This window comes from Ambystoma mexicanum, chromosome 6q (genome assembly GCF_040938575.1).
Source record: "Ambystoma mexicanum isolate Mex_15411 chromosome 6q, UKY_AmexF1_1, whole genome shotgun sequence".
Lineage (NCBI taxonomy): Eukaryota > Metazoa > Chordata > Amphibia > Caudata > Ambystomatidae > Ambystoma > Ambystoma mexicanum.
Genome location: NC_090937.1, coordinates 1,673,766,594 through 1,673,794,161, shown reverse-complemented (window position 1 = coordinate 1,673,794,161; position 27,568 = coordinate 1,673,766,594). Strand labels below are relative to the sequence as shown.

The 27,568-nt window shown below is 49.1% G+C and overlaps 1 protein-coding gene across 5 annotated transcripts in view; it reads right to left on the bottom strand.

Annotated features, from left to right (window-relative positions):
- The window catches only part of LOC138517032 (glioma pathogenesis-related protein 1-like), a 792,259-nt gene that overhangs the window by 207,750 nt on the left and 556,941 nt on the right, over window positions 1-27,568 (bottom strand). For all 5 annotated transcript variants that reach the window (XM_069632545.1, XM_069632543.1, XM_069632546.1 and 2 more), the window contains one exon: window positions 9,847-9,912. In XM_069632545.1, coding sequence (XP_069488646.1) covers window positions 9,847-9,912 — 66 coding nt within the window. The remainder of the gene's footprint in view (window positions 1-9,846; window positions 9,913-27,568) is intronic.

The window sequence follows — 27,568 nt, the reverse complement described above, 5'->3', positions numbered from 1 at the left end:
GCGCGAGTAGCTGTCCTATGTGGATGGATTGCGGTAGTTGGGCACATGGTGGCATGCATGGTTGCATAAAGTTGCGGTGGGTGTGTTGAAGGACTAGACTAGTGGGTGCATGGCCGAAGGCCGTAGGCCATGCACTCAAGAGCCTAGGGCTTGAGAACACCCACCGCTTCAATGCATGTTTGACTCTGCATCAGGTAGAGGGTGGTGCTTGCATAGTGTGGTGTGTGCAGATTGGTTGGAGTAGGGCCAATGTTGTGAACATTATGTGGTTAGGTTGGCATTGACACAATACTTAGTAAATGGAAGTGGGTTCGACAATAGTATGTGAATGAAAGGGCAAAGGGGTGCCAAAGACAGTGTTTTCTTTGTAGATTTTGCTAACCGTTGTATTTTTTGCTGCATAGCTCCACTGCGATGCGCAGCTTGGGTAGGAGTGCTGGTGACAGTGGTGTGTATGTGGATTGTGTTCGTTGGTGACATGATGCCATGCATGGTGGCATTATGTTGCAGTGGGTGTGTTCAAGGCCTAGACTATTGGGTGAAAGGCCAAAGGCTGTAGGCCATAGGTCATGCACTCAAGAGCCTAGGGCTTGAGCACACCCATGGCAGTAATGCAATTTTGACTCTGCATCAGTTAGAGGGTGGGGACCTGTAAAGAATGGTTGTGGAGTACATTTCAGACGCCACAGAGCAGCGGATGTGAGCTGCCATGCGCGTATGTTTGGTTTCATAGGTGAGGTCACTGTTAGAACATGGGACAGTTTTTGATGTGTGGTTGGAGATGGTGCAGTGAAACGTCACACAGTGTGGGCTCGGGGTGCAGTGTTTGCATACTGTCAGTATGGAAGAGGGTATGGTTGAAGTACAGCTTATATGTGCTTGGATAGTGTGCTGTGTGCAGATTGGCTGGAGTGGGGGCAATGTGAACATTTTGTGGTTAGGTTGGCCATGACACAATACTTTCTAAATAGAAGTGGGTAAGACCACAGTATGTGAATGAAAGTGCATCGAGGTGCCGGAGACAGTGTTATGTTTGTAGATTATGGTAACTGTTGCATTTTACGCTGTATAGCTCCATTGCGGTGCAGAGGTTGGGTAGGAGTGCTGATGGCAGTGGTGCGTATGTGGATTGTGGTAGTTGGTGACATGCTGACATGCACTGTTGCATTACGCTGCGGTGAATGTGTGCAAGGAGCACACCCACTGCAGCAATGCAGTTTTGACAGTGCACCAGGCACAGGGTGGTGATCTTTGGAGAATGGGTGAGGAGCACATTGTAGACGTGCTACAGCAGCAGAAGTGAGTTAAAAAGTGTGTATTGTGCGTTCCATGGTTGTGGTGATAGTTGAAATATGCTACAGTATTTGGTGTACAGCAGGAGATGTTGCAGTGAGAAGGTGTGCAGTGTGGCCACAGGGTGCAGTGTTTCTATACTGTGAGTATGGAAGAGGGTATGGTTGAGGTGCAGCTTATATGTGCTAGGATACTCTGCTGTGTGCAAATATGTTGAGGTAGGCCCAATGTTGTGAAGATGTTGTGGTTAGGTTGGCAGTGACACAATACTTTGTGAATGGCAGTGGGTAGGGGTGGTCGAGGCTGTGGTATGTTTGTGAATTCTGATAATTGTGACATGTTTGTTTTCGTGAATGGGTGTTTTATGGTGTGCGGGAGTTGGGTAGAAGTGCTGCTACGTATGTTACATTTGTGCATAATGTTAGCTGCCCACATGGTCGCATGCATGGATCCATAGTGTTGTGCTGGGTGTGGGCAAGGGCTGCACTGTTGTGTGCATGGCCAAAGGTGTGCTGGGTGCGGCTCAGCATCTTTGTGGATGCTGAAATCGTGCATTCTTTAGCAGAAGAATGTGCACTGAGAGTGTTTAATGGTAAATATGGAGTGGTGTACAGAAATGATAGTGTGCAATGCAGAGGTTTTGTATGTGATTGGTACATGCATGTTTGAAAATATCACAGAACCCAATGAGGGAGTGCTGGTAAAATTCCAGTGCAAAGGGAAGAATTATTGTGTCTGATTTACTGGGGCATGACCGTCGCTTTAACTTGGAAAGCGCACGTGCCACACCCTGCTATTATGAGCATGGTGTGGTTGACAGGAAGGGGCGGTAGCATTTTTTCCCAATACTGTGTTGTGATGTTGGTTGAGATGGAGAGACACACAGTGCTTATCGTCAGTGATCCCTTTTTCGAGTTGGAAGGAGTGGACACTTTCTGGGGCTATCAGTATCACTGTAGTTTCAGCGGGATGGTTCGCCTTTGCAGATATGTGGCCTCCGTCACAAACGTTGATTTTGTCGTGGTGCACTATGGAAGTCTACATTTGGGTTACATGTCGTGTGGACGTTTAATCCGTCACCTGAAGAGGTAGCTGAATGCAGTGATGCAGATTTTTCCTACTGTGAAGGTTGTTTTCTCATGCATAATACCAAGAGGGGTATGGGCCCATGCTGGTGTAATTTGTCGCCAGGCAGAGCTCGGAAGGTGTGTTATAAACAGAAGCATGTGTAAATTTATGCAGACTGCTGGGATGTTCTCCACCCACTATGAGATCATTGTATTGTATTGTATTGTTTATTTGTATAGCGCGCCGGCCGTCAGGCATCATGAGGTCGAAAATATGCAGTGGTTCCGTAGAAATGGCATTTATTTGAGCGCCATTGACAATGCTGTTTTCTTTTACACTGTACAAGAAGCGTTGATCAGAATTTGGTAAAAATGTGAGGAGAGGCAAACAGAAAGGCATATAAAGAGAAAAAACAAATAAAAGTTGCTTGCAAGCACATAAAAAAAATAGGAAAAAAATAATAATTGCTACAGCCACGATGGAAGACCCAATCCCCTCCCCTACCCTGCTTGTAATTGCTTCCTCTGACCCCCACCCCACCCCCACCCCTCACTATCACTAAAAGGTAGCGGATTCCACTGTACTTTCAGGATTACACGTGCCACATCCTGCATGGGCATGTGGATGTATGTGGATGGAGAAATCGTGCATACTTTTACGGAACATTGCTTTGGCATGGCACGACACTTGTAGTGTGAATGTGTAACGGTACATTTGAAGTGTTGTGCGGGAGTGACATTGTTTAATGGTGGCGGCTTGGATGCGATTGGTGGATGCATGTGTCACTATTCAATAGTAGCCAATGAGGTGAATGGCAGTGGGTAGCGGGAAGGACTACTCCTGCTTTGCTGGTGCGTGGACCTCGCAGTATTTCAGAAAGTGCACGTGCCACATTCTGCTCTTCTCACCATGCTGTCCAATGGAAATGGGACTGTGGGAATTGTCCAATCAGGTGCTTGGGGTGTGCATCACAGGAAAGGGCGGCACATTTTTTTCCCATTACACTGTGCAGTGAGGGTGGCAGGCAGAGATGGACAGATGCACTGTTTTGGTAGTCGGTGATGAGTTTGTGGAAGATCTATTTCAGTATGCCGTCGAAAAAGGCTTTCATTGTGATTTCGATTTGGAGGCAGTGGATGCTTTGTGGTGCTGTTGCGAATTTTGGCGGTCTACATGCTGAATGTCGACAGGTGGCCATTTTTGCAACTGTGTATGCTGTGGTCGTGCAATATGGAGCATTGCGGTTGGGTTCCATGGCTTGTTCCTGTGTGTACCGTCAACTCAAGAAATTGATGAGAGCAGTGAAGCACTTTTTTCCCACTGCCAAGGTGCTTTTCTCATGTATACTATCACGAATAGTGTGAGACTATTCCAAAGATTGTTGTCGCCAGCCAGTAGTCGGAAGGGGTCTAATCAACCGAAGCATGTGTGACTTCTTGAGTGCTGCTGGGATGTTCTCATGTGAGAACGACAACATTGGTTCTCCATATATACACCTTTTCAAAGCTAATGGAATTTCTTTGTCGACCAGTGGCAATTATATTTTGTTTTCCAACACATAGGCTGCATTGAAGAGTCTACTGTAAGCATGTGAGCTGAACTTGTTGCGCTCTAAAACACTTGCGTACGAGCGCAATATAAATCAAATATCAATTCAATTCAACTACAAAACACAAAAATACTTAGGAAAATCACAAAAAATTGTGTTTCTGAGGAAGCAACTAAAAAAAAAAAAAAGGCATATTTCAGAGCTGCCACTACTAATGAGGTCTCCTACCCTGATTGAAATGTATTCCCCCACTCCTGCACGCGCAAACCTGGAAAAGTCTGCGTACATCGCGAGTGTTGCAGGTTTGCACGTGTGACATATGCCCCTTTTGCAGATGGCAGCCATAGAATTGGCCCTGTGGAGGACACAGGATTGGTCAATAATGTTTGAGTGTGGATTGCGCACACAGACTGTGGTAGATGGTTTACTGGTCGTGCAAAATGCAGAGGGTGCGTTTATGGCTGTGTGTTGCATGAGCCACGGCGTATGCGTTGTGGTGGAGTTCTAAATACATTGATTGACAGTGAATGGAAAACAGAGTCCAGTGGGAGCTCATTGTGGATTGTATCATGTGGATTTGCACTCGTATAGAGTACTTAAATTAAGTGATTGATTTTGGTGTGAGACATTGGTGACGCGCGATCATGATGATATTATCGTTGTTCATTTTGGAAGGAAAAGTGCACAACATGTAACATGATTTGAAGTGCCGTTTGCGCAGAAGGAGGCACTTGGCCAGGTCATGCGTCTGTTTCCGATCTCCTCCATAATTATTTATTGCATTACGCAGACACCCATGTCGCTGTGTTTTTTTTCATTTGGTGCAGAAATGGAGAAAGTGCAGTACATTGTGAAGAAGTCTATTTGTGCCTTTTTGACGACTTGTGCCAATGTCGTACTTTACAAATGGGATTCTGACGTTTCACAGCACAAAGAGGATTCCCCACAAATAGCGTTCCTCTTAATATTAGTGCATTTCCGATTTCTGCACGTGCTACACAAATTGCCTTGCTGCCCTTTTTGGAAGTATAGGAAAAATGTTTGTGCTAGGTGTTGCGCACTTGAGCTCTTGAATATGCATTGCAACACGTAAAACAATCCCTTTCAACAGCGAGCTATTTCTGCCCGATTCGACTGCAGTGTTTTCCACAGAACCACAGCTCTGTTTATTTAGCGCTCAATCTGTGGAGGGTATACGATGTGCAGCGCCCTGCCTGCCTTCATTGCCATGTACATTGTTGTGATATGATATGATAGGTTATTTATAACGCGCTTAATACCCAGAGGTTTCTAAGCGTGGACCCGGGGTTCGAACCTGTGTTGCTCTGTGTCGTCTTGCTTCGAAGGCGAGCACGTTGCCCCTGAGCTATCCTCCCAAGACAGTTGTTGGGAGTTGGCTTGTTGAACTCTGAAAGGAGCTTTCTTTACTTAACTTTTTTCCTTTTCCAGTTCATTTCTATTTCTTTTAGTCTTGTAACACACGCCACCGGAGGAACGAAAGGCAAGGGCCGGAACGGAGGGGCCAGCACCTACAGGGATACCATAAGGGACGTGCAGAGAGAGGGTAATGTTGGGTGGCACTCACATATGTAGCCGCCACTCATTGTCATGCTCCCGGACTGACTCTTCCCAAGCACTTTAAAGTAACTTCCCTCTGTAGAGTACTGCGTTGCAGTACATGTGCACTACAATGCCCTTTGGCAGGTAAGGGTGATGAGTGCAGCATATGGTCTACAAGGGTGTTTTAAAGCTCCAGTGCTGTACAGGAGTGCCCCTGTTGTAGGCCGCAGCCTATGTGGTGAATGCTGTACATGAAATTACCCTACTGCATTTTTGGCAGGGTAGTAACCTGCCCACTGGTGCCTTATGCTTGCATTGCTGTTCTCGTCACATGCAGTACGGACAGTTAATGGTACACCATTAACCGTAGGACTAGCATGCATGGAGATGAATTGTGAAATACAACAATGCTTACAACAAGGAGAAACGCAGTTTCAATACGTGCAGGAGGAAGATATTTAATAAGCGCAACCCATGAGGTTACAGTACTGTTCTAACCACCATTGATGTTCTTTGCTCTCCGAAGAATCTGCTGTTTGCTTACTTCTCTTAACATGCACTACTATGTTACTGACCAAGCCGCACCAGCTTTGCCATTTTGCAGACTCACTACAAACTGTCACACATGCAGTTAAATGTTATCTCCAACTCTACGACCCGCAGGCAAACCCTTGACACTTTCCGCGCAGTGCTCATTGCAGAGACAGTGTGTATGGTTCACGGGTCATGGAAAGGCAAGCAGCACATCAATCAAACTATTGTGACATTTAGCTCGCCCACCGTACACTCGAGATTGCTGTTGCTTGTTTTCCAGTGGGCCTCATACAGGCAGGCGTGATGCAGTGACAAATTGGTTTGTTTGCAGAGCAACCCACGTAGTCGTGAGCAGTACTTGAAATCTGGTAGCCTACCGTATCAATCCATAGGGCTGGTGACAGGGGAGCTCTTACCAGCACACAGAGGATGCCCCAAGCATGGACATAGTTGTACAATGGATAGACGTGCGCTCCCACAAGTAATTAAAAGTGCTTTAGAACATGGGGCCATGTGGTCAGTACTGCAGTCCTACGGATACCTGCATTGTGATTGCACATACGCTGGCCAGCTGAAGTCTGCATAGGAAACATCCACATTGCTTACCTGCAGCTATCTCGACTAGTAATGTGCAGCACAGATTCACCATGCTATGTTAACACAAAAAGAAACACCACTCTCAGTCTCACCAATACTTAACATGCACACCTTTCATTTGTAAGATACACTGGGCCTCATTACGAGTCCAGCGGTAGCCATGCCGGAAAAACCAGCAGGCTGCCGCTGGATCGGTGATACCATTCCGCCTCCGTGATTGCTGAATCACCGGGGCATTACACCCCGGTGACCCGGTAATTCTGGAGGCGGAATTCTGTAAATCCCCATTCCCATGGAGTCCCACAGGACTCCATGGGGATGGAGACCATGGAAACACTGGTTCCATCTATGACAGAGCCATTGTTTCCATGTCCGCCTGCAGGCGGGTGGTGTTACTCCCGCCAGGTCAGACCTGGTGGGAGTGACACCTCCCGCCTGCAGGACTCGGAATCAGCTGATCTGGAAACAACTGTGACGGCGGATTTACCAGTCCGGCTCACTTGTACTGAGGCCCACTGACACTATTAGGCAAGGGAAGGGGTAGCACAAATGGATAGATACACAGGGGAATTTGGGCTTGCCAAAAGTTTGTGAGGAGGGCAGACAAGCTATCAGTGACAAAACGTTCTTAACGGGACGTTATGGTTCTGTTGCGGTACCAAAAACTATCACCTTTACAGAGAACACTATGCTAAAGCAACATTCCAGTTACAGTGCCCTACTAAAAACATATGAAAATCACTAACAAAAAACATTGCTAAAGGGACGTTATAGTGAAGTTGCTGTACTACAAACATATCACCTTTACTGCAAACACTATGCTAAAGCAACGTTCCCCTTACAGTGCCCTACTGAAAACCTATGAAATTCACTAACAAAAAACACTGTTAAAGGGACGTTATGGTTAAGTTGCGCTACTAAAAACATATCCCTTTTACTGAAAAAACTAGGATACAGGAAGGTTCTGCTCACAGTGCCCTACTAAAATCCTATCAACATCACTGGAAAAACGTTGGTAAAGGGACGTTATGCTTCCATTGCCCTACCAACAACCTAGCGATTTCAGTGCAAAAACGTTTGTTATAGGGACGTTAAAGTTCCTTTACACTAACCACAACCTATCTATAGTATGGCTACAAGTAAAACCGAAAAACCCCACAAATTCGCCAGTTATAGTAAGATGACCAACCATAAATCGCGCCAGCACTGTGCTCTGCTAAGACTAACACCCATGACATCAAAGATGACATCAAAAATGTCATTGATGACATCACTGATGACATCACATGTGCATTTGCTTTTCATCAAAAGCCTGCACAAGGGATTCTCAATGTAATGTTGCCAGAAAACTATCAGAGGTCATTGAAGAACTATCATGAGATGGATAATTCATTACACAATGCATTGCTATAAACAGAGTTCTTTCCAGTGTAAGAGGCAACATATGCAGAAACGTAGGCATTGCCTGCAGCATCCACCATAGAGGAGCAATATTCATTTTTTTGCCACGTTGGATAGTAAAATGATGAATTCTCTTGTGTCAGAGTTTTGCGTAATGTGAAACATGTAATACGTAGCTACTAACGCCTCACTTACGACATATCTGTACTACTACACACACTCCATAAAGAGACTACAGCACACACAAATGCGCCCATATAGAGGGAAAGCGCAGTTGGCAAAAAAGCAGGAGTACTACCAGAAAGTGTTCATAACCTAACTGATTATCTTCATGCACAGGAATGATTGCTGTGTTTCAGGCTTACTTCTTCCCTTATGTATCTGTAGCACATGCTGTGACTGAACCCTTAGAAAAGCAGTGTAAGAACATATGAGAAGGGTAAGCTCTGCAAAAATAGTACCTTTTCTATGTTTCGTTCCTGACTCCCAGTGAAGAAAACCACCAGCCCTATATATGTCAGTGAACAAAAAAAGAGGAAGCCAGGCATGTGATGTCATCAGTGATGTCATCAATGACAAATGGGGATGTTGGGAATCTTTGATGTCATGGGTCTTAGTCTTAGCAGAGCACAGTGCGGGCGCGAGTTATGGTTGCTTATCTTACCATAACTGGCAAATTTGTGGGGTTTTTCGATTTTACTTGTAACCATATTACAGATAGGTTGTGGTTAGTGCAAAAGAGCTGTAACGTCCCTGTACCAAAAGTTTTTGCACTGAAATCGCTAGGTTGTTGGTAGGGCAACGGAAGCATAACGTCCCTTTACCAACGTTTTACCAGTGATGTTGATAGGTTTTTAGTAGGGCACTGTGAGCAGAACCTTCCTGTAGCATAGTTTTTCAGTAAAGGGGATATGTTTTTAGTAGCGCAACTTAACCATAACTTCCCTTTAACAATGTTTTTTGTTATATATATATATATACACATATACATTATATGCATTCATACATATACATATCTACATCTCACCCACCCTCAGGAAACCAGCACACAATGTTTTTTCGCCCCTTGGAAACAAAATAATACTACTTGCAAACATACATCCTTCACTTTAAATTACCAATACCAATATCATGACCACATTCTGAAAGCAACTGGCAAGGCTGGGCACGTGAAACATTTAAACCCTACTCTGTACTTCTTTCCCGACTTCAGCCATGGAGTACAGAAGGCCAGAAAACAATACACAAAATCAGTTACTCTATGCAATATCCATCGATGCTCCTTTCTCAGCGATCCATATGAGGTGATGCAATTTGCCCACATATAATCTGAAGCCGGCTCTTCACCAAAGAAACCGGACACCAGTCTGTGAACATATTTGCCTAATTGCAGTGGATAGCAATACTTTCCCAGTTGATATGTTTGTTGATAAGATGGAACTTGTAGGATGTTAATTAGAATCTTTGAATATTCAACACTGATAATCCTAGAACCACTTGAGCAGGTAATTTTGGTGAAGAGACCCACCGAATCTCTGCACCATGGAGTGGCTTCAACTGAAAGAGGTCTGACAGTCCATAATGGCCTATCCTTTGATGGCAGCCCCAGTAATATCCCCAGAACCTCACAGCTGACCTCTGTTAAAATACCACTATTAAAGCTCTGTAGGGTCTCGAGGAACATTATGTACACACACGCATATTACATACAAAGCTCTGCAGGGGTCTCAATGAACATTATATACACACACATATTACATACATTCATACATGTACCTATGTACATCTCACTCACCCTCAGGAAACCAGGACACAATGTTTTTTTCGCCCCTTGGAAAACATACCTCCTTTAGCTTTTTTATCTGTAGGTGTGAACGGCAGCCTGTCCATTGTATCACGTGTAGGATTTCCTAAGAAAGAAGAAAAGGAAAGACTTAGTACAATTCAATGATACTGCATTCTCAATTCGAAGCTATTCAGTTTCAAAGGTATTATCTCATCTGTACAGGTCTTGCCTCAGAGCAAGAGGTGACCTAACTGCAAAGGTAGATCATGGGCCTTATTACTAGTCCTTGAAAGCCCACCGATGAAGACTTCTACCCCGCATGGAGACGGGAGCCTGAGCAGACCTGGTGCACATGCATGAAGCAGAGCCCCGGCTACGCCCACCAGTCTGTTGCTAGCACCTAGGCAGGGGCAAGGAACATTGGGGATGGCGGGACTGGGAGTACAAGTAGCCACTACAGTGAGTCATTTTTAGATACACCTACATGCCAACCTCTTTCCTCCATACTGATAGGAGAGCTATAAAGCACATACATGAACTATTCACCTGGCTATTGACACTTTCAGGGCCATTTCTCCCTACATTTGGGCCAGATATGTGACAAAAGGCTTCTGTGTATACCCAACACGACTTGTCCTCTGTGAGTAAAATTGAGAGTTCTAAAACAAAGACAAAGCTGGGTTCTTTCCACATCAGACTGAGGGCCCGAAAGAAAGTTGGAACACAACTTTCTTGGATGATGTGATAATCAGAAACTATTTTGGCTCCCTATCAGAAAGGGCTTGCAACACGCTGCTTCTCCATGCAGAAGCAATTTCCAGGATGAATGCTGTTGACAAGGAGGTTACATTAATTTCTACAAAGCCATGGGTGCCAAAGATCTGCAGGCCAACGTGTTCAAGGCCATATTCAAATCGAAGGATGAGTGTGGAGGCCTGACGGGAGGATATAAGGTCATGCAGCTCTCAATATACTTTTTGATGAAGAGATTAGCAAAAGAAACTTCACACTTGTAGATTTGTAGACCAACGGAGTGCACTACTGAGTGCTGTTGGCTACCTGTTACCTGCTGTGGACTGTCGTGCTTGTGATACTGTTGTAAAGAGACCATTGAAAACTAACTTTTTGGGCTCATTTGTGTTTGCTGTGCTTGGCTCTGCCCCCTTTCCTAACAAACTGCTATAAAACAGGCAGGCCGCGTGCACCTGCGCGCGCACACCAACGGAGTGCACTGCTGAGTGCAGTTGGATACATGTTGCCTGCTGTGGACTGTCATGGGTATGCTTGTGATCCTGCTGTAAAGAGGTATACACTAAGGGACACCTTAAAGGGACTTACTACAGACCGGAGACGGAGGGACTAATAACTTAACAACAATATTTTCCTCTTTTTCCTCATTGTAGACTATTGAAAACTGACTTTTTGGGCTCATGTGTGTTTGACGTACTTGGCTCCAGCCCCTTTCTGCCATACCGCTATGAAATAGGCAGGCCGCGCGCACCATCAGAGTGCACTGATGAGTCATGTTTGCTGTTGGGTGGCTGGGCGGTGAGGGTGGGACGGCCACTTTACTTTGAACTGGTGACAATTCAAGTTGTTTTGAATCTTCCTGGTGTCTCTATGTCATCCGCCTATACTTTAAAACCGGCAATGCCGGGAGAGAGGACCTGCAGTGATGTAATGGTCTGAAGGTCACGTTGGAAACACTGAAAGAGCTAAGTAAGGGCAAGTTACCCGTTTTGGCTGGAAAGAAGGACCAGAGGCAGCAAGCTAAATCGCTAACACAGGACAAACGGGCCTCTGGACTAAACCTATGGGCCAATTATGGCGGGAAACACTCCAGCAATACCTGTTGATCAAAGTCAAAAGCTGCCAATGGACTGTACTGACATACCGGATATGTGCATCGCAGCAGTACTGTCGCAAACGGATAAGGACGTTCACTCGGAGCTAACAAAGAGTATGATTCCCCGGGTGGCTCTAACCACGGCAGGAGTCCCTCTTGGGGACCTGGTAAGTACACTAAAGCCCAGATTCACTGTGGGGGTGGTGAGGGGGTGGGATTGACTACTCCCCGCAGATGTTTGAATCGACACACAAAACAGCTGATACGCAGCAGAACAAAGTATCTATAGACAGGGAACAGGGTCAGGAGCTAAATGGAACTGTGGTAGCAGATTTAGTGAAAACGGCTGTGCCTCCCTCCCTTGTGGAAAGCAACTTGGCTTTTAGCGTGCAGCAGGGGTCAGAAGGGGGCTGAGTCCCCGAGCCCTCGCCCTCCTACCAGACAGAACCTCTCGCAGTCTTCAATTTTGTACCCAGAATCAACAGCATCCTCCCCCTCAGAACTGTCTGTGTCATTAATCAGCCCTAAACCCAGAAGACCATTGGATAAAGGCAAGGTAATGCACTAGCAGCTGATCTGATGCTAGTAGCTATGAATACTGCTCTGCTGGTACTGACCAAGTTATATGAAGGCTTGGATAAAACATGTGAGCAACAGCTGGGAATTACAAAAGAGATACTGATAAAAATTACCCAAAACCAAGAGTGCTTAATAAGGAAAGCAACAGGGGTAAAAAAAAGGGGGTGGTGGGGCACAAGTCTCGAGAGGAGAAAAGTGGATACCTACCAGATCCACCATTCACGGATGAACGCCACGAATGTGTACAACATCTCCCCAGTGGACGAGATCAAAGAATGCAGTAGCATAGGGCAAGATCCTATGGCGTAGGTACCAGCAGCGGTGCTAACTCCTGATCAGCTGCGATCCCCTTCAGCTCCTTTATCCCGCAAGCAGTAGGGCTCAAGCATCACATCTGCCCCACCAACTCCTACCACTGTACCGTCACTTGTTTGTAACTTGTCTTACCTTCTCCGGCCTGTTGCCCCGTTGCCCCTTCCCTCTCTCCTGCCCCCCTTCTCCTACTCTTCTAATCTTCAACCAACTGCAACTCAAACTGCACAGTTTCCAAATTTTAACATAAAGACAGGTGGGGCTAAACCACTACAACTTGCTAAGAAACCCAAAAACTAAAGGCTACCTAAGAAATCTGTGGCTTTTCTGCACAACTTGTCTACCCCGCCGAAAGAGAACGACCGAGTGAACACGCAGGGGGTAAGGGTCCATGATAGAAGGGCCGTCAACCACATGGAGGAAAGGTTGGTGTCCCATGACGAGGTTGAGGATTCAACAGAGGGGGCAACAAACGTTACGGTTTCAGGGGAAGAGTTAGGAGTGGACGGCCTATTAAGGGAGGAGGCCCTGCTTGACCTGACGGCTCACCCAGATCAAGATATATTGCACATTGACACAGACTCGCTGGAACATGACCAAACGAGAGATCAAGGGGAATCTGAGGAGACTGATATGGATGAGAGGGATTCAACTACAAACGAAGAATCTGGGGGAGTGGATGTGAACAGGAGAGAGCTAGATTACCATAGACGAAAATCAAAGAAGACGATTAAACTAAAGAGTGATGAAATCCAAAAGAGTAAACAATGGGGTAGGCAAGATTCAAACTAATGATAGCTCAAACATAGGGTAACTAGAAAGAGAAAAGTTGATATTGAGAGTACCAGGGGTAGAAGAGAGAATGATCAGATTTGATCACACTGAGTCATAGGGTATAACAATCACATTTTGTTTATCCTGGGTTGTAGAAAAGGACCTTTCCCCCAATATACCATGAACAAGTCAAGAGTCCTTAACCTTCTTTCTGATATACAGGGCTTAGAGGACATTCAATCTGTTGATACTGCCCAGGTAGAATTCCTGAGTGAGAAGAACCTGGCAAGGGCGAGACTGATCTTGCAGTCCATACTGGTATCAAATACCATGTGTAAAGCCAAACAAAGCCTCATTAAACAGGGCTTTGTGTTAGAACAAGAATATGATCAAGAGAGATCAATGAGTAGGAGGGGTAATGTCGCAGGGATTGAAGGAAGGGAGTAAATATACATCAAGGTTTGAGGGGGTCGATGAATGGGATGAACATGGAAGACAGGCTCTGTGGTTGACCTCTATAAAAAAGACAGGAAACAGCATGAGAGAAGTAGAAGAGGCCAGGAGAACGCTCAGGAAAGTTTTGATTATTGTGACCAGCTGAGGGGGTCACAGGAAACCAATCTATGGAAACTGGGAGGCCGGAATACTAGACGGTTCAAGCACCTCCTCAGTACCAAGTGTTAGGAAGAATTTTCTTTTTAGTGCTTAATTCCTCCCACCTTAAAGACCCCCAGCTCTTTTGCTGGACTTTAGGACTTTTTAATTTTAACCCTGTAGTGATTGAAACCTTTTTCTCACTCTCTGATGTGTTGTGACCTGATTTGTATGGTGACACACTGCACTGAAATACCTTTTCATGTGTGAACTACTGTTCCCAAGAATGGTAAAGTGAAATTGACTTGACTTAACTTTTCTCTTAGTAGGTCCAGCACACCCCATCTTATGTGAAGTGCTGGGTGGGGGGGTTACCTAGAAGCCCCTTATCCTACATTCTCATGTAACATTTTTTATGTTACCCTCACTACGTTAAATGGCTGGTGGCAGTGGTTGAATTTTTCCTACTATTGTGCTTTTCTACCGCAGGCTGAATCCTCCGCTGCAGTACAGCACCCATGGGTGACCATTTTGTTAAAATGGCCCTGACATCTTTTTTCACCATTTTCTGTTTGTGAGGTCTTTCTTGGGTTTTACTCTGTGCGTCGAAACAGATGAGTCCCTTTGTTTGTCTTGCCTTTGGCGGGCTTCAGCCCTGAAGCCTGCATCTGGCTCCATTGTGTCTGGAAGGACAGGATGTGAAGGATCCCAAAACTCCCCTATCCTTTGTCTCTAGGAATACCTGAATGCAACCAGTCCTGATTGGCTGGCTGGCTGTACTTTCAGGACAGCCATCCTGCTGTATGATTGACAGCCTAGGCTGTGCATGAATGGGAGAAACCTGCTTAAAAGGCAAGGGTTTTGGGACTAGAGGCAGAGTCGACAACTGGGAGAAAAAACCGACAAAGAACCCGTGAACGAAGCTTGCTGCATCCTCCTGGACCTTTAAATTGACGGTGAATCGCTGCTGCTGTGCTGAAACTCCTTTTTCAATTCAACAGAGAAGCTCTGGAAGGGACGACTTCTTGCCTTGGGTTAGTGGGACTACCTAACTAAGAGACAAAATTCACTGGACCATATTGCTATGATATGATATAGTTTGATATGATATATGATGATATGATATGATAGTTTATTTATATAGTGCCTATACACAATGTGTTTCAAAGCGCTTCAAGGCAAGGGAGGGAACAAGGGGAATAAAATGACATTCTTACAGGCCATGAAGAGTAAGGATGTGAAATTAGCTATCGTACTCGGCCTGACGACATTTCAGATAGTGCAAGAGCTAAGACATAGATAAGGAAGGGTGGGAAGGAAATGGAAACAGACAGGCGACTACCATACTACGCCTGACAACATTTCTGATGCCGGAGATTAACAAAAGCTGAGGGAGAGGGGTGCAGAAAGGGAGGGGAGGAACAAAATAAGTGACTAATGTACTAGGCCAGACGACATTTCAGAAAGTGCTGGAGAGGGGCAAGGGGGAGGTTTGAGAAAACAAGTGGGGGAGGGGATGGAGACAAACAAGGTTGCTATCATACTGGGTCAGGGACAATTCCGATACAGTACATGCATAGAAAACAGTAAGGGGAGGTGGGGACGAGGTAGGAAAAGGGAGAAAGTGAGGGAGGGGAGGAGAGAACAGAGAGTAAGCAGTGAAAATACAAATGCAGAAGTCAGTAGTAACACATAATGTTGTGAGAACAGCAAATACAAGCCAGGAATCAAGATGAAAACGGAAACAGCATGATTCAGGGCCACCATGAGTACAAGATGCAGGGGAAGTCCAGCATGAGAATTGAGAGAGGGTGACACACCGTGAGTCTATGAAGTCCATACAAGTCAAATCAAAGCATTGGCAAAAGGCGTTGATAGTGAAACCAGAATGTACCAGGACTGACTCCTGCAGAGGTAGGATGTAGGAGAGGGGAAGAGGGCTGGAGGGGGAGGGGAAGCAGGGTAGAAGAATCAAGCAAAACAGGCAACTCCTGAGAAGGGGGGCACAACAGAACATCACAGGGGGACCAGAGGTGGGGATGTCCTGTGGGGACAGATGGAGTAAACACATGTTGGTGCATGCTTACCTGCTGTCTGGGCAGGGGTTGGGGCCCTGGGTCCTCCTGGTCCGAACAGGCCCAAACAGGAATTGCCCTTTTATTCGTCTGCCCTTTGCTTCGAACACCCGGGCAAAAGACGCCCTAGATCTAAGAGTTAAGAGCACAAGGAAGAGGCAGGGCTAAGAAGGTGAGCAGGGCTCATGCAAGGTGACATAGATACCTTGCACCTGCTCCCCATCTGCAAAGGAAAAGATGCTGGAGGGCTGCTAAAGTAAGGAAAAAGAGCAGCAACCAGGAAGGCACCAGGTGGGCAGTGCCTTTCCTGACTGGCTGTACTTCTTTGCTGCGGCAAGAACCGAGTGGCAGGGGTTGAGAAATCCATAGTCGAGTGCAAGGTCTGAAATCCTACTAGAAGTTCCTGGAGTCTCCTAAGGACCCTCCAGAAGCAGGACAACCAGAATTCGAGTCCCCTCACCAGAGTGCAGGACCCAAGGAGCGAATGAAGCCCAACTGGAATCCGAGATCCGCCATGGTACTATTTACTAATCGCCACTGAACCGAAAAGAACCCGTAGCTGCAGATGACCTCCAAAGTGCCACCGCAGGAGCCCTCGAAACGTCCTCCCTCTTGTCCCCACGACTGAGGCTCAGGAACCCAGGGACGGCATCGCTCGGACAGAATCCAGCTGGCCCACTCTTCTTCAAACCAGAGATACTGTTTAGACTTGGGGTATTTACCTCATTGTTTTTTTAGCTGTGCTCTTCTCAGTTGGGAATTGCTTACTTTTAGAGTTGATTCCAACTCTCCTTTCACAGGCTGTCCTGGCTCCCTGCAGACTCTTCTTGCCCATTGACTTAGATATCGTTTGCTACTCATAGGTGGTAACTTGTTTTAGACTGGTACTGCAGGGAAAGGCTTGTCTAGATTTCATTGGAAGATTTAAGTGTCCTCACATTTATTGAGAAACTGTTTAACCTTTTTCCTTCCTCAAACCTTTCCTTTCTGCAACCTCAGAATCTGCAAAGTATAACTAGTGTGATATATAAATGCCATTACTGTCTTTGTGACTTTAGTCACCTCAGGGTGTAGGAATTGTGTTTGAAGCATATCCAAAGATTATCCACTAACTTGTTATGATCCTGAAAAGTGGTTTTAAAGTATATTTACATTGTTACATGAATTGCCTTAATAAAGCATGCTTATTTAAAACTGGATATTAACTAAATAAATAATTATTTATAACTGAAACCTTGAGTGTAAATGTTACTTGGCTACGTGTATTTTCGGATTCCAATTGTACATCTCTACATCTCACATTTACCCCTCTTGAGATAGGTCTGGCTGTTCAATCAGACTTATACCAAAGGGGTTACCTAATACCAAGCAGATAAATGTTGTGTAGTCTCACTCAGTGTGACTACATCAATTCTTACTTTTTTTTTTTAAACTCTTTTTATTAGGCAGCGTGGCAGCAGAACAACAGGCGAAACAGCGCCCAGCAGGTACAACTTGACATTACATATCATGATACAGTCATGCGGAGATTACACATTAAATGATTTGAAAAGCAGAGTTTACAAACGACATGTGGGGAGGGGAGGCCGACCAAAGTAATATGGGAAGTGCTCGCAGACTAGTGAGGTGAAGCAGGTGGAGGAGAAGTGACCGGAGTCATGTCAAGGTCGGACAAGTAGGAGCGAAATCTAAGCCAGATGTCCCTGGGCCTGAAATGGGTAGGTTGCATGCGGGACCACATTTCCTCGGAATCAGAGGCCCAAGTAACCGCTTTTAACCATTGGGCATGTGTAGGGGGGAAGGGGCGAAGCCAGCAGAGCAGGATGGACCGAACCGCTAAAAGCATGCAGAGGCCAGTCAATTTTTTGGAGTCACGAGGGAGACCAGGGAGGTCATGGAAGAGACACAGTGCAGGAGAAGGGTCAATGGGGTGATCAATCACAGCAGATACCGTTGAGCAAACCGCCCCCCAGAACTGTGAGAGGCGGGGGCAGGACCAGATCATGTGGATGTAGTCCGCGTCATCTTGCCCGCATCGAGGGCAGCTGGATGGGTGCTCACTGGACATGCGATGCAATCTAACCGGAGTGTAGTGGAACCTATGCAGAACTTTTAACTGAATGAGCTTAAATCGGGAATTAAAGGACACCCGGTGCGTGCGATCGCAGATATGTGCCCAGCGGTCATCCGACATTTCCACCCCCAAGTCCCTCTCCCAAGACCCCCTGAGTTTGGAAAATTCTGGAAAGGATCTGGACTGCAGCATGGAGTATAGCCTGGAGATTTTACCTTTCATGGGTGAGGGGGAAGTGAGTTCCTCAATGGCCGGGTCATCCGGAGGTAGCGCAGGGAATGTTGGATAATTACGCTTAAGGGTCTTACGGAGGGACACGTACTGGAGCCAGACTCCCCGGTCACTCCTCAGGGGTAGGGGAAGATCCGACCACTCGATGAATATGCCCTGATCAAACACGTCCCGTAGTAGCTCATAGCCCGCCTCGGCCCAACGGCGAACAGAGAGCGGTGTGACCTGGGGGACCCCCGGGAGGAAGTTCCAGAGGGGGAGGTTGCCGTGGAAGGCGCGGGCCACTCCAAGCAGCCTCCATGTCTTGGCTAATGCGAGGGATGTACAGGCGACCGGACTCTGCGAGTCCAGTACCTGGGGAGCGGGTTGCACAACCAGAGAGCGGATATCGCGATCGAAGACTGCAAGTTTCTCGAGTCGGACATGGGGGGGGGGTCAGCTGTATTAAACCAATGGGAGACATATTGGATCTGGGATACTAGCCAATATTTGTGGAAGTCAGGGGCGCCAAAGCCCCCCCCGGCCATGGGGGTGGATAGGGTCTCGTATTTAAGGCGGACCGCTCCCGAGTGCCAAAGGAAGGAGTTAATTGTACGAGTCAGGACACGAAAAAAATCTGCACCTGGCCACAGGGGTACGTTGGCAAACTTATAGAGCAGCTGAGGTAACACCACCATTTTTAATAGGCCCATTCTGCCCGCAAGAGAAATCGGGAGCTTGTCCCAAGCTAGGACCTTGGCGGACAGAAGTGTAAGGTATTTCCGGAAGTTCTCTTCAAGGGTTAGTGCCTGTTGGCGCGTTACTGCTATCCCTAGGTACGTGAATGTGGATTGGGCCCATGTGAATCCCAGAGTATCAGGGGGGGGGGGAAGTGCATTCCGTGAGTGGGAAGAGGGTGGATTTCGAACAATTTACCCTGAGGCCCGAGACCCGGCCAAAATAAATGATGTCCTCCAGCACCGGGGGCAGGTTGAGGGATGGAGAGCGAATGAACAACAACGCGTCGTCCGCATATTGGGAAACTATGTCCGCTCTCCCGGCTGTACGGAGGCCTCTGTGGGCGTGGCGATGGCGAAGCATGTCCGCGAAGGGTTCTATGGCAATTGCAAAGACCAACGGAGAGAATGGGCACCCCTGCCTTGTCCCCCTGGCAATCCCGAAAGTAGGAGAGCAATGGTCACCTGTGCGGACCCTAGCCGCGGGAGACGAGTAAAGTAGCTTGACCCAAGAGAGAAAGGCGGACCCAAACTTACAGCCCTCGAGAACCCGCCAAAGGAACTGCCATGAGACCGAATCGAAGGCCTTTTGCATGTCCAGCGTAGCCGCCACGGCCTGAGTCTCTGGGCTAATCCTGTCCATTATATTAAATATGCGTCTTAAGTTCAGGGAGGTGGACCTCCCCGGGACAAAGCCCGCTTGATCGGGATGAATGATGGCCGGAAGGATGGGAGCCAGCCTGAGAGCCAGGGCCTTTGCGTATATTTTGGCATCGCAGTTTATAAGGGAAAGCGGGCGATACGATCCACAATGCGAGGGAGGTTTGCCGGCCTTTAGCAATACTGTGATCGTGGCCTCACGCAGTGAAGGGGGGAACACACCTGTCTCGACCGACTCCTCCCACACAGCCAACAGGTGGGGGAGGAGAAGTGACTTATAGGATTTGTAAAATTCGACTGGGATACCGTCAGAGCCGGGAGCTTTCCCGGAGGATAGGGAATCGATAGCATCGGACAGCTCTTCCAGTGTGAGTGGGGAATCAAGAGAGCCCGCCGCTTCAGGGGATAGAGTCGACAGGGGAAGAGATTCGAGAAAGGAGTCGATTTCTTCCACTAATACCTCATCCGAGTTGGAATATAGGGACTTGTAAAAGTCAAAGAATTCCGTGTTGATGTCCCGGGAGGTGACGGCTAAGGAGCCATCCAGTCTCTGGATCCCGAGAATGTGTGGGGAACCCGTCTCGCGTCGGATCAACCTCGCGAGGAATCGACCAGGGCGCTCGCCCTCCCCGTATTTCCGCGCAATACCTGGGTTGTCCAGAAACTTCTGCTCGCGATCAGCCAGGGAGCGGAATGCATCCAACTCCACCCCAATGGCCGCTAGGGTACCCGGAGAAGAGTGAAGTGAACATGCAGCCTCCAGGGTCGAAAGCCTGGACTCACTCTCGGCTAGGTCTCTCCTGATCGATTTGAGGACTCCGTTTTCCTTGGAGATCGCAATCCCTCTAATATAGGCCTTGAAGGATTCCCATAGTATGGCTATTGTTGGTACCGAGCCTGCGTTTATCTCGAAGAACTCCTCAATAGAGTCCTCGAGTTCGGAGTGAAACTCTGGGTCAAGAAGGGCGAGGGGTTTCAGTTTCCAACAGCGGGACCGGTCTGGATCAGGGGCCCAACTAACGGTGATGGTCACTGGGGAGTGGTCCGACAAGGTTCTGGGTAAAATCATTAACTGTTTCACGTCTTTAACCAGGACATTGGAGATCACCCAGCGATCAATTCGGGAATATGAATCGTGGACTGAAGAGTAAAATGAGTAAATGCGAGAATCGGGATAAAAGAACCTCCATGCGTCCACCATGGCCAACCGGGGCAGAGATGATAATGTCGCGTAGGCTGCCCTGGAGAGATGACGGGGCTTGGTCCCAGACCTATCAAGGGCCACATCGAAAATAGTATTGAAGTCCCCCCCCCAGAGAATTGGAACCAGGGGGAAACCATCTAGAAGGGACGTGATCTGTCTATAGAACTCGGGATCATCAAGGTTGGGACCATAAATATTCAGCAACACCACTTCTTTCCCTTGGAGTGTGGAATGTAACAGCACATACCTGCCCAGGGGGTCAATATGTGAGGAGATGAGGGTGAACCGGAGACTCTTGTGAATAAGGGTCATGACCCCCCGACTCTGCGTAGAAAATTCAGTGAAGAATCTATGGGGGCCCCAGGTTTTGGCAAAACGTAAACATTGTTCCAGGCGAGCATGTGTCTCCTGCAGAAAAAGGATCTTGGAGCCGTGGCGCTCAGCCTGCAGCTGGAGCTGCCTCATCTTTCTATAGTTTCCCAGCCCCCGGACATTCCAACTCATAAAGGTTAAGTTCCCCTCCGCCATAGACGTGGTAGTGGTTTAGTCAAGAAAGGTGTCCAGGACCATTGGGTGAGTGCTGCACCCCCGTCCGCCCTCGCCGCCAGTGCCATTTTTCTGAGAATAACACCCCAACCATGTCCCACCCACACCCACATCCCCCTCCCAAACAGAGGAATGACAATCCCAAACCCCTTCAACCAAAACCAAACTAGAGGCATCAGCGCCTGGGGGCCTGTAGGCCGGGCTGACCGCTGCACTCCGGGCCGCAGCGGGACCAGTAGAGCTCAAGGTGCAACTGCAAACTTTGAATGTAACTTGGAGAGGGTGTCTTGCACTCAGCAGTATGGCACATCATTGAGATGAAGGGAGAACTTTGAGCAAGCCGAATCCGGGAAAGAGGATCGATGCGGTGCCGGTGTCGGGGAAGGGCCAAACTAGGCCGCCCCCTGCAGGGCCCGAGGGGGAAACTGCTGAGTGATGTATAGGAGAAGCACGTCAGCCCGGGAAGTGTTCGTCAATAAACTTGGAGGCCTCTTCCGGGATTGTGAAAAAGAACACCTGATTAGCATGTTCTATGCGCAGTTTGGCGGGGTAGAGCATAGCGTATTTAATGGAGTGATCTCGCAGTCGCCTCTTCACATCTTGGAAGGTCTTGCGTTCACGTTGGACGGCGGCCGAGAAGTCGGGGTAGAGATGAATCCTCGCACCCCCCAATAAGAGTTCGCCCTTGTCTCTTGCAGCTCTGAGTAGAGTGTCGCGATCCCGGTAGTTCAGGACCCGGGCAATGATGGGACGAGGCGGAGCCCCGGGTCTGGGTTTTGCGGTAAGGGCACGGTGCGCCCGCTCAATAGTGAAGTGGGGGGAGAGCTTGGGCGAATCAAGGAGAGACATTAATGTGTGTTCAACGAAGACCTCCATTGGCTCGTGCACCTCGTTCTCAGGAACCCCGATGATGCGAAGGTTATTGCGTCGTGAGCGGGACTCCAAGTCCTCGTTCTTCTTTTCCACCTCGAGGACTCGATTCGAGAGAGCGACAACTTCGGAACGCAGTACCCCAAGTGCGTCCTCGGCGGAACCAACCCGTGTCTCGACCTCAGACACGCGGCTATCGGTCCTCTCGATGTGGGCTTTAATTGAGGATATTGTGCCGTTCATATCGTCCAATTTCGAGTGTAGGGCAGTGAAACCCTCCCTGATAAAGTCCATCATGCCCTGGGTCTCGGGCGCCACCGCGGATGAGGACGCCACGGGGGCCCGCTCAATGGGGTCCTCTGGGGATCTCGTAGCTGCTTTCGCAAACATGTTGATGGAGCACTGTTTTTTTGCGCCCCCCCTGGTCATCCCGGCAGTGGTGATGGATGAGTAGGGTGAAGGGGAGCCTCCAGCGGTGCCAAGAGGAAGACAGGGGGGATCCCAGGTCTTGCAAAACAATAATCCAGGTAGGGTGTGTGACAAGCAGAGCAGGGGGTATCGTGGCCACGAGGCTATGCCGGAGAGATGTAGGCTGCAGGCTTCCGGCTGAACAGGAGTGTGTGGAGGATATTGACGGGCCCCTTCTGCAGAGTATCACTACGGGCAGAGCGGCAATAGCCTCAAGAGAAGTGAGAGGGGGGAAGGCCAGTTCCCAGTAGGGCCAAACAGAACGAGGGATTCCAGCCGAGGTAGACACAGTATGTGGCTGGTATGAGGCCCCCCAAGGGGGGGGGAGAGCAGGAGCTGAGGTCCGGGGCAGGAGGGCCAGAAGGGCAGAGCCCACCGGGCAGAGCCGGTCGTCGTTGCTTGTGGGTTTCAGATCCCCTCACCGCAGAGAGCAAGAACCACCATGGGGGGGCGGCCCCCGAGATCCGGGGCAGGGTGGCAGCAGGTCCGGTAGGTCAGTGGGGCCTCCCGGCTCGCACCCGAGGGCCACGCCGCTCCGGCAGCATGGGGTGCGCAAGTATTGGGGGGAAAGGTCCCCACGATCCTCCTGCAGGGTCTCCCGGAAGAAGAGTAGAGGATTCCCGAGCCGGGCTGAGGGTTCAGTCCGGCAGTCCACCAGGCATGGCAGGGGCGGCGCACCCCAGCCCGCCCAGCACCAGGGGGGATGAGTGCCTGGTCCCCCCAGCTGATCGAGGCAGTAGGCGGAGTTCGGCACGGCCCCAAGACGGACCGCCCGGCCGTGGAACAGAAGATCGCCTCCACAAGGGGGCAGCGCCGCTCGTATCCGGCCTCCGGTGGGGGAGAGGCTCCAGTGACCCCCCCACAGACCGAGGAGGGCCCCAGGTATATTATGCAGCAGGGGGGGGGGGGGGAAGTGTCACAGGTCCGACGTCCCTCCGGGGACACGGGAGCAGCCCGCTACAGACCCCCCCGTTCAGGTCTGAGCAGCCGCTAGGCCGGCGGGACACAATCCCGGCCCACGATGGCCCGCCGCCGAGGGGGATGAGGCACACCGGCCCCCGCCGATGTCCGGCAGATGCTGGAGGTGGCGCCGCAGGACCCCGGGCGGGTACGGCCACCCACCGCCCGGGCCCAGTCCTAGGCGCGTGGGAGCTCCGCAGGCGGGGGGATGGGTATTACGGAGTCGGGGATTGCCTTTCCCGACTCCGATTCGAGACAGGATCAGGGTCGCAGGATCCACGGAACCGCAGCAACAGGATCGTGTACCCCGTACACGGCTGCAATTAGGAAAGGTGCCGAGTGTCAGGAGTATAAGGTCCGCTCGCCGCAGAGCTCACGGATCAGGCGGCCATCTTGCTCGGCGCACAACAGCGCCCCCCTACATCAATTCTTACTTAACACCAACCAAAATCCGTTGATAGGCCTTGATATGGTGGTCTTACAGGAAACATAGCTGGTAGACCAGCCAGTATGGGATGGCTACATATTAACGGTAGTTCCTGCAATTAAAGCAAGCAAAGGCCGACCAACGGCAGCCTACTAACAGCATATAGGAAGTTTCCTGGATGCCCTTAATACTGTGGACATCACCAAAACCTTTTACACAGCCATCTAAACTAATAGTTGATAATGGGCAAGTGGTGATCCTTAATTTGTATTGGAACCATACGCCCAATTTATAGAGGGGGTGGATTATGCCTTGGATTTCATCTGCGAGGACAGAATTACCAGGTTACTCACCGTAGTGACCACCTTACTCCTAGTCCATAGTCCCCTTTCCTCCATACTTATGGACATCTCTCAGTCCTGTGGGACGGGACCGGAGCACTTTGTAAAAAGCATCCACATTTTTCCAAAAATATGTCCTTCCTCTCTTTCCTGTGCAGGGCCCGGCACGCGGCCGTAACCCCGCCCACCTTGCCTCTGCCCCGCGCATCGCCCATCAGTCCTTTTCTATCGCCGGGTCAAATACCCATTAGCAATAACAGAGGAACCTTAATATAGGGGGCAGCGGGCAGGCGTATGGAGGAAAGGGGACTATGGACTAGAAGTAAGGTGGTCACTACGGTGAGTAACCTGGTAATACTCCTACGTCCCGTACCCTTTCCTCCATACTTATGGGAGATTCCCAAGCACTCCTTACAGGAACTATGGGTGGATGGAAATACCCCTTACTGAAAAAGGTTCTTCAGCACAGCCTGAGCAAAGTGAGCATCAGCTCTTGAGCTCATGTTGAGACAATAATGCTTACAGAAAGCAGATGGGGAGCCCCAAGTAGCTGCCCTAGCAATGGACTCCCAGGGGACATATTTCTGAAAAGCAACCGCGGATGCCTTACCCCGCACCTGGTGTGCCTGAATACCCTTAGGAGGTTTCAGCCTTGGACGGTGAAAGACTCCATGATGCAGGCAGTGATCTACCTAGAAATAGTTGCCTTAGACGCCAAGGTCACAAAAAGCTGAGAAGAATTCCTAAGCTCAGACGTCCTGTCCAGGTAGAACTTAAGAGCTCTTCGGACATCAAGACAGTGTAGAACCCACTCAGACTCAGAGGCAGGGTTCGTAAAAAAGACCGGTAGGGAGATCGACTGATTCAGATGGAATTCGGTCACCACCTTCGGTAGAAAGGCCGGGTTTGTCCGAAGGACTAGTGAAAGACCAAGAAAGGATGCTCCACCGACAATGCCTGGAGCTCACTCACTCTCCTTGCTGACGTAACAGCGACCAAAAAGGACACTTTCCAAGACAAGTACTTGAGGTCCACCGTAGCCATTGGTTCAAAGGGTTTATGGCACAGCGCCGTCAGGACTACATTTAGGTCCCACGGCGGGTGCGGACTACGAACCGGAGGGTAGAGGCATGTCAACCCTGCAAAATGCCTCTTAACCACTGGGTTACTCAGAGAATAAGAGCACTGGTCTGTAGAAAGATAAGCGGAAACTGCTGAAAGGTAAGTCCTGCATGACAGAACATGAACCCCTGACTCTGCTAGGGAGGACACGAAGGACAGCACCGTGTCAATCGTGGCCACCCTTGGATCCAACTTCTTCTCCAAACACCAATGACAGAACCTGAGCCATTCACTCTTGTACTGAGATCTGGGCGAGGGTTTCCTGGCTGCCTGGATAATGCGCATGTTATCCGTAGACAAATTCAGATGCTCTAAAGACTTGAACTCAGGCACCATGCCGCCAAGCTGAGCGATTGTGGTGAGGGGTGCCACATCTGCTGTTCCCCTTGGTGAAGAAGATCAGGAGTTACTGGTAACCTGATCGGCGGATACACCGACAAGTGTTGAAGTTCTGAGAACAAAAACCTGGCCGGCCACCACAGAGCTATGAGTAGAAGAGAACAGTTCACAGAGTTCTTCAACTTCCCAATTGCACGGTGAACTAGAGGCAGAGGCGGGAAGGCGTAAGATCTCATCTTGTGCCATGGAATCTCGAGAGCATCCCCCAGAGAGGAGGCTCCCAGCCCCGCTCTGGAGGCATACTGAGGAAGCTTCTTGTTCACCCCCGCTACGAAGAGGTCCACCTCTGGTGTGCCCCAACTTAGGAAAATCCATGAGAGGACCTCCGCCTTCAATTCCCACTCATAGCTGACCACTGTCCGCCGGCTGAGGGCATCCACTTTGACATTCAGCTGGCCCGGGATGTGCACTGCAAGCAGCCAGACACCATGAAGCACGGCCCACTCCCAAATCTGGATAGACAGGTCCACGAGGGGGGGAGACTTTGTTCCCCCTTGCTTGTTGATGTAATACATTGACATCACATTGTCCGTTCTTAGGCGGACCACCTTGTCGACAATGAGAGGTCTGAACGCCCTGAGCGCTAGGAAGATCGCCAGAAGCTTCAGATGATTTATGTGGAGGAGCCTGTCCTGTGGCGACCAGAGGTCCGAGACCTGAAGAAGATCTAACTTCGCACCCCACCCTAGAAGGTGGGATACCCTGGAGTCTGTCGTGATTGTCACCGTGGGGACCGGGTCCTGAAATCCCACGCCCCCAGACAGGTTGCTGAGAGATAACCACCAATCCAGGTCCACTCTCATGGAATCCGGAATCATTATCAGCTTGGAATCCGGATCCACTGCCTGACGCCATGAACTCCGAAGATCCATCTGGGTCCGTCTCATTTTGAGACGAGGAAGAGCCAGTACACACGAGGCCATGAGGCCCAGAAGCCTCTGGAACCACCAGGCCGACATGCTCTCCGACTGCGCAAACATCTGACAAGTGGCTAACAGATCCGCCATTCTGTCCGCGTTCAGATACACTCTGCAGTCGATCGTGTTCCAACGCAAACCCAGGAAAATCAGGTCACGTGAGACCGTCATGGAGGATTTCTGCCAGTTCACCGACAGCCCAAGATGGAACAGGAGCTGAAGGAGAGACTGGAGATTGCCCGCTGCCGTCAGCGGACAATGGCTGCATAAGAGCCAGTCATCCAAATATTGATACACATGGATACCCTGGAGACGAAGATAGGCCGCAATCACCGACATCATCTTCGTGAAGACACGCGGCGCCGAGCTGAGGCCAAAAGGAAGCACCCGAAACTAGAAGTGCTCCTCTTCCACGAGAAGCGGAGGTACCTTGTGTGTGGATTCCAAATCAGGATATGCATGTACGCGTCCTGAAGATCCACAATGCTGAGCCAATCGCCCGTCTGTAAGGAAGAGCGTACCTGGCTGGGCGTGATCATCTTGAATTTCTCTTGGGGTAGGAAAAGATTGAACTGGGAAAGGTCTAGGATGGTGCGCAGGCCAGCCTGGTTGGGTTTGGGCACTGTAAACAGTCGGGAGTAGAAGCCCTCCCCTCGCTCCCCAAG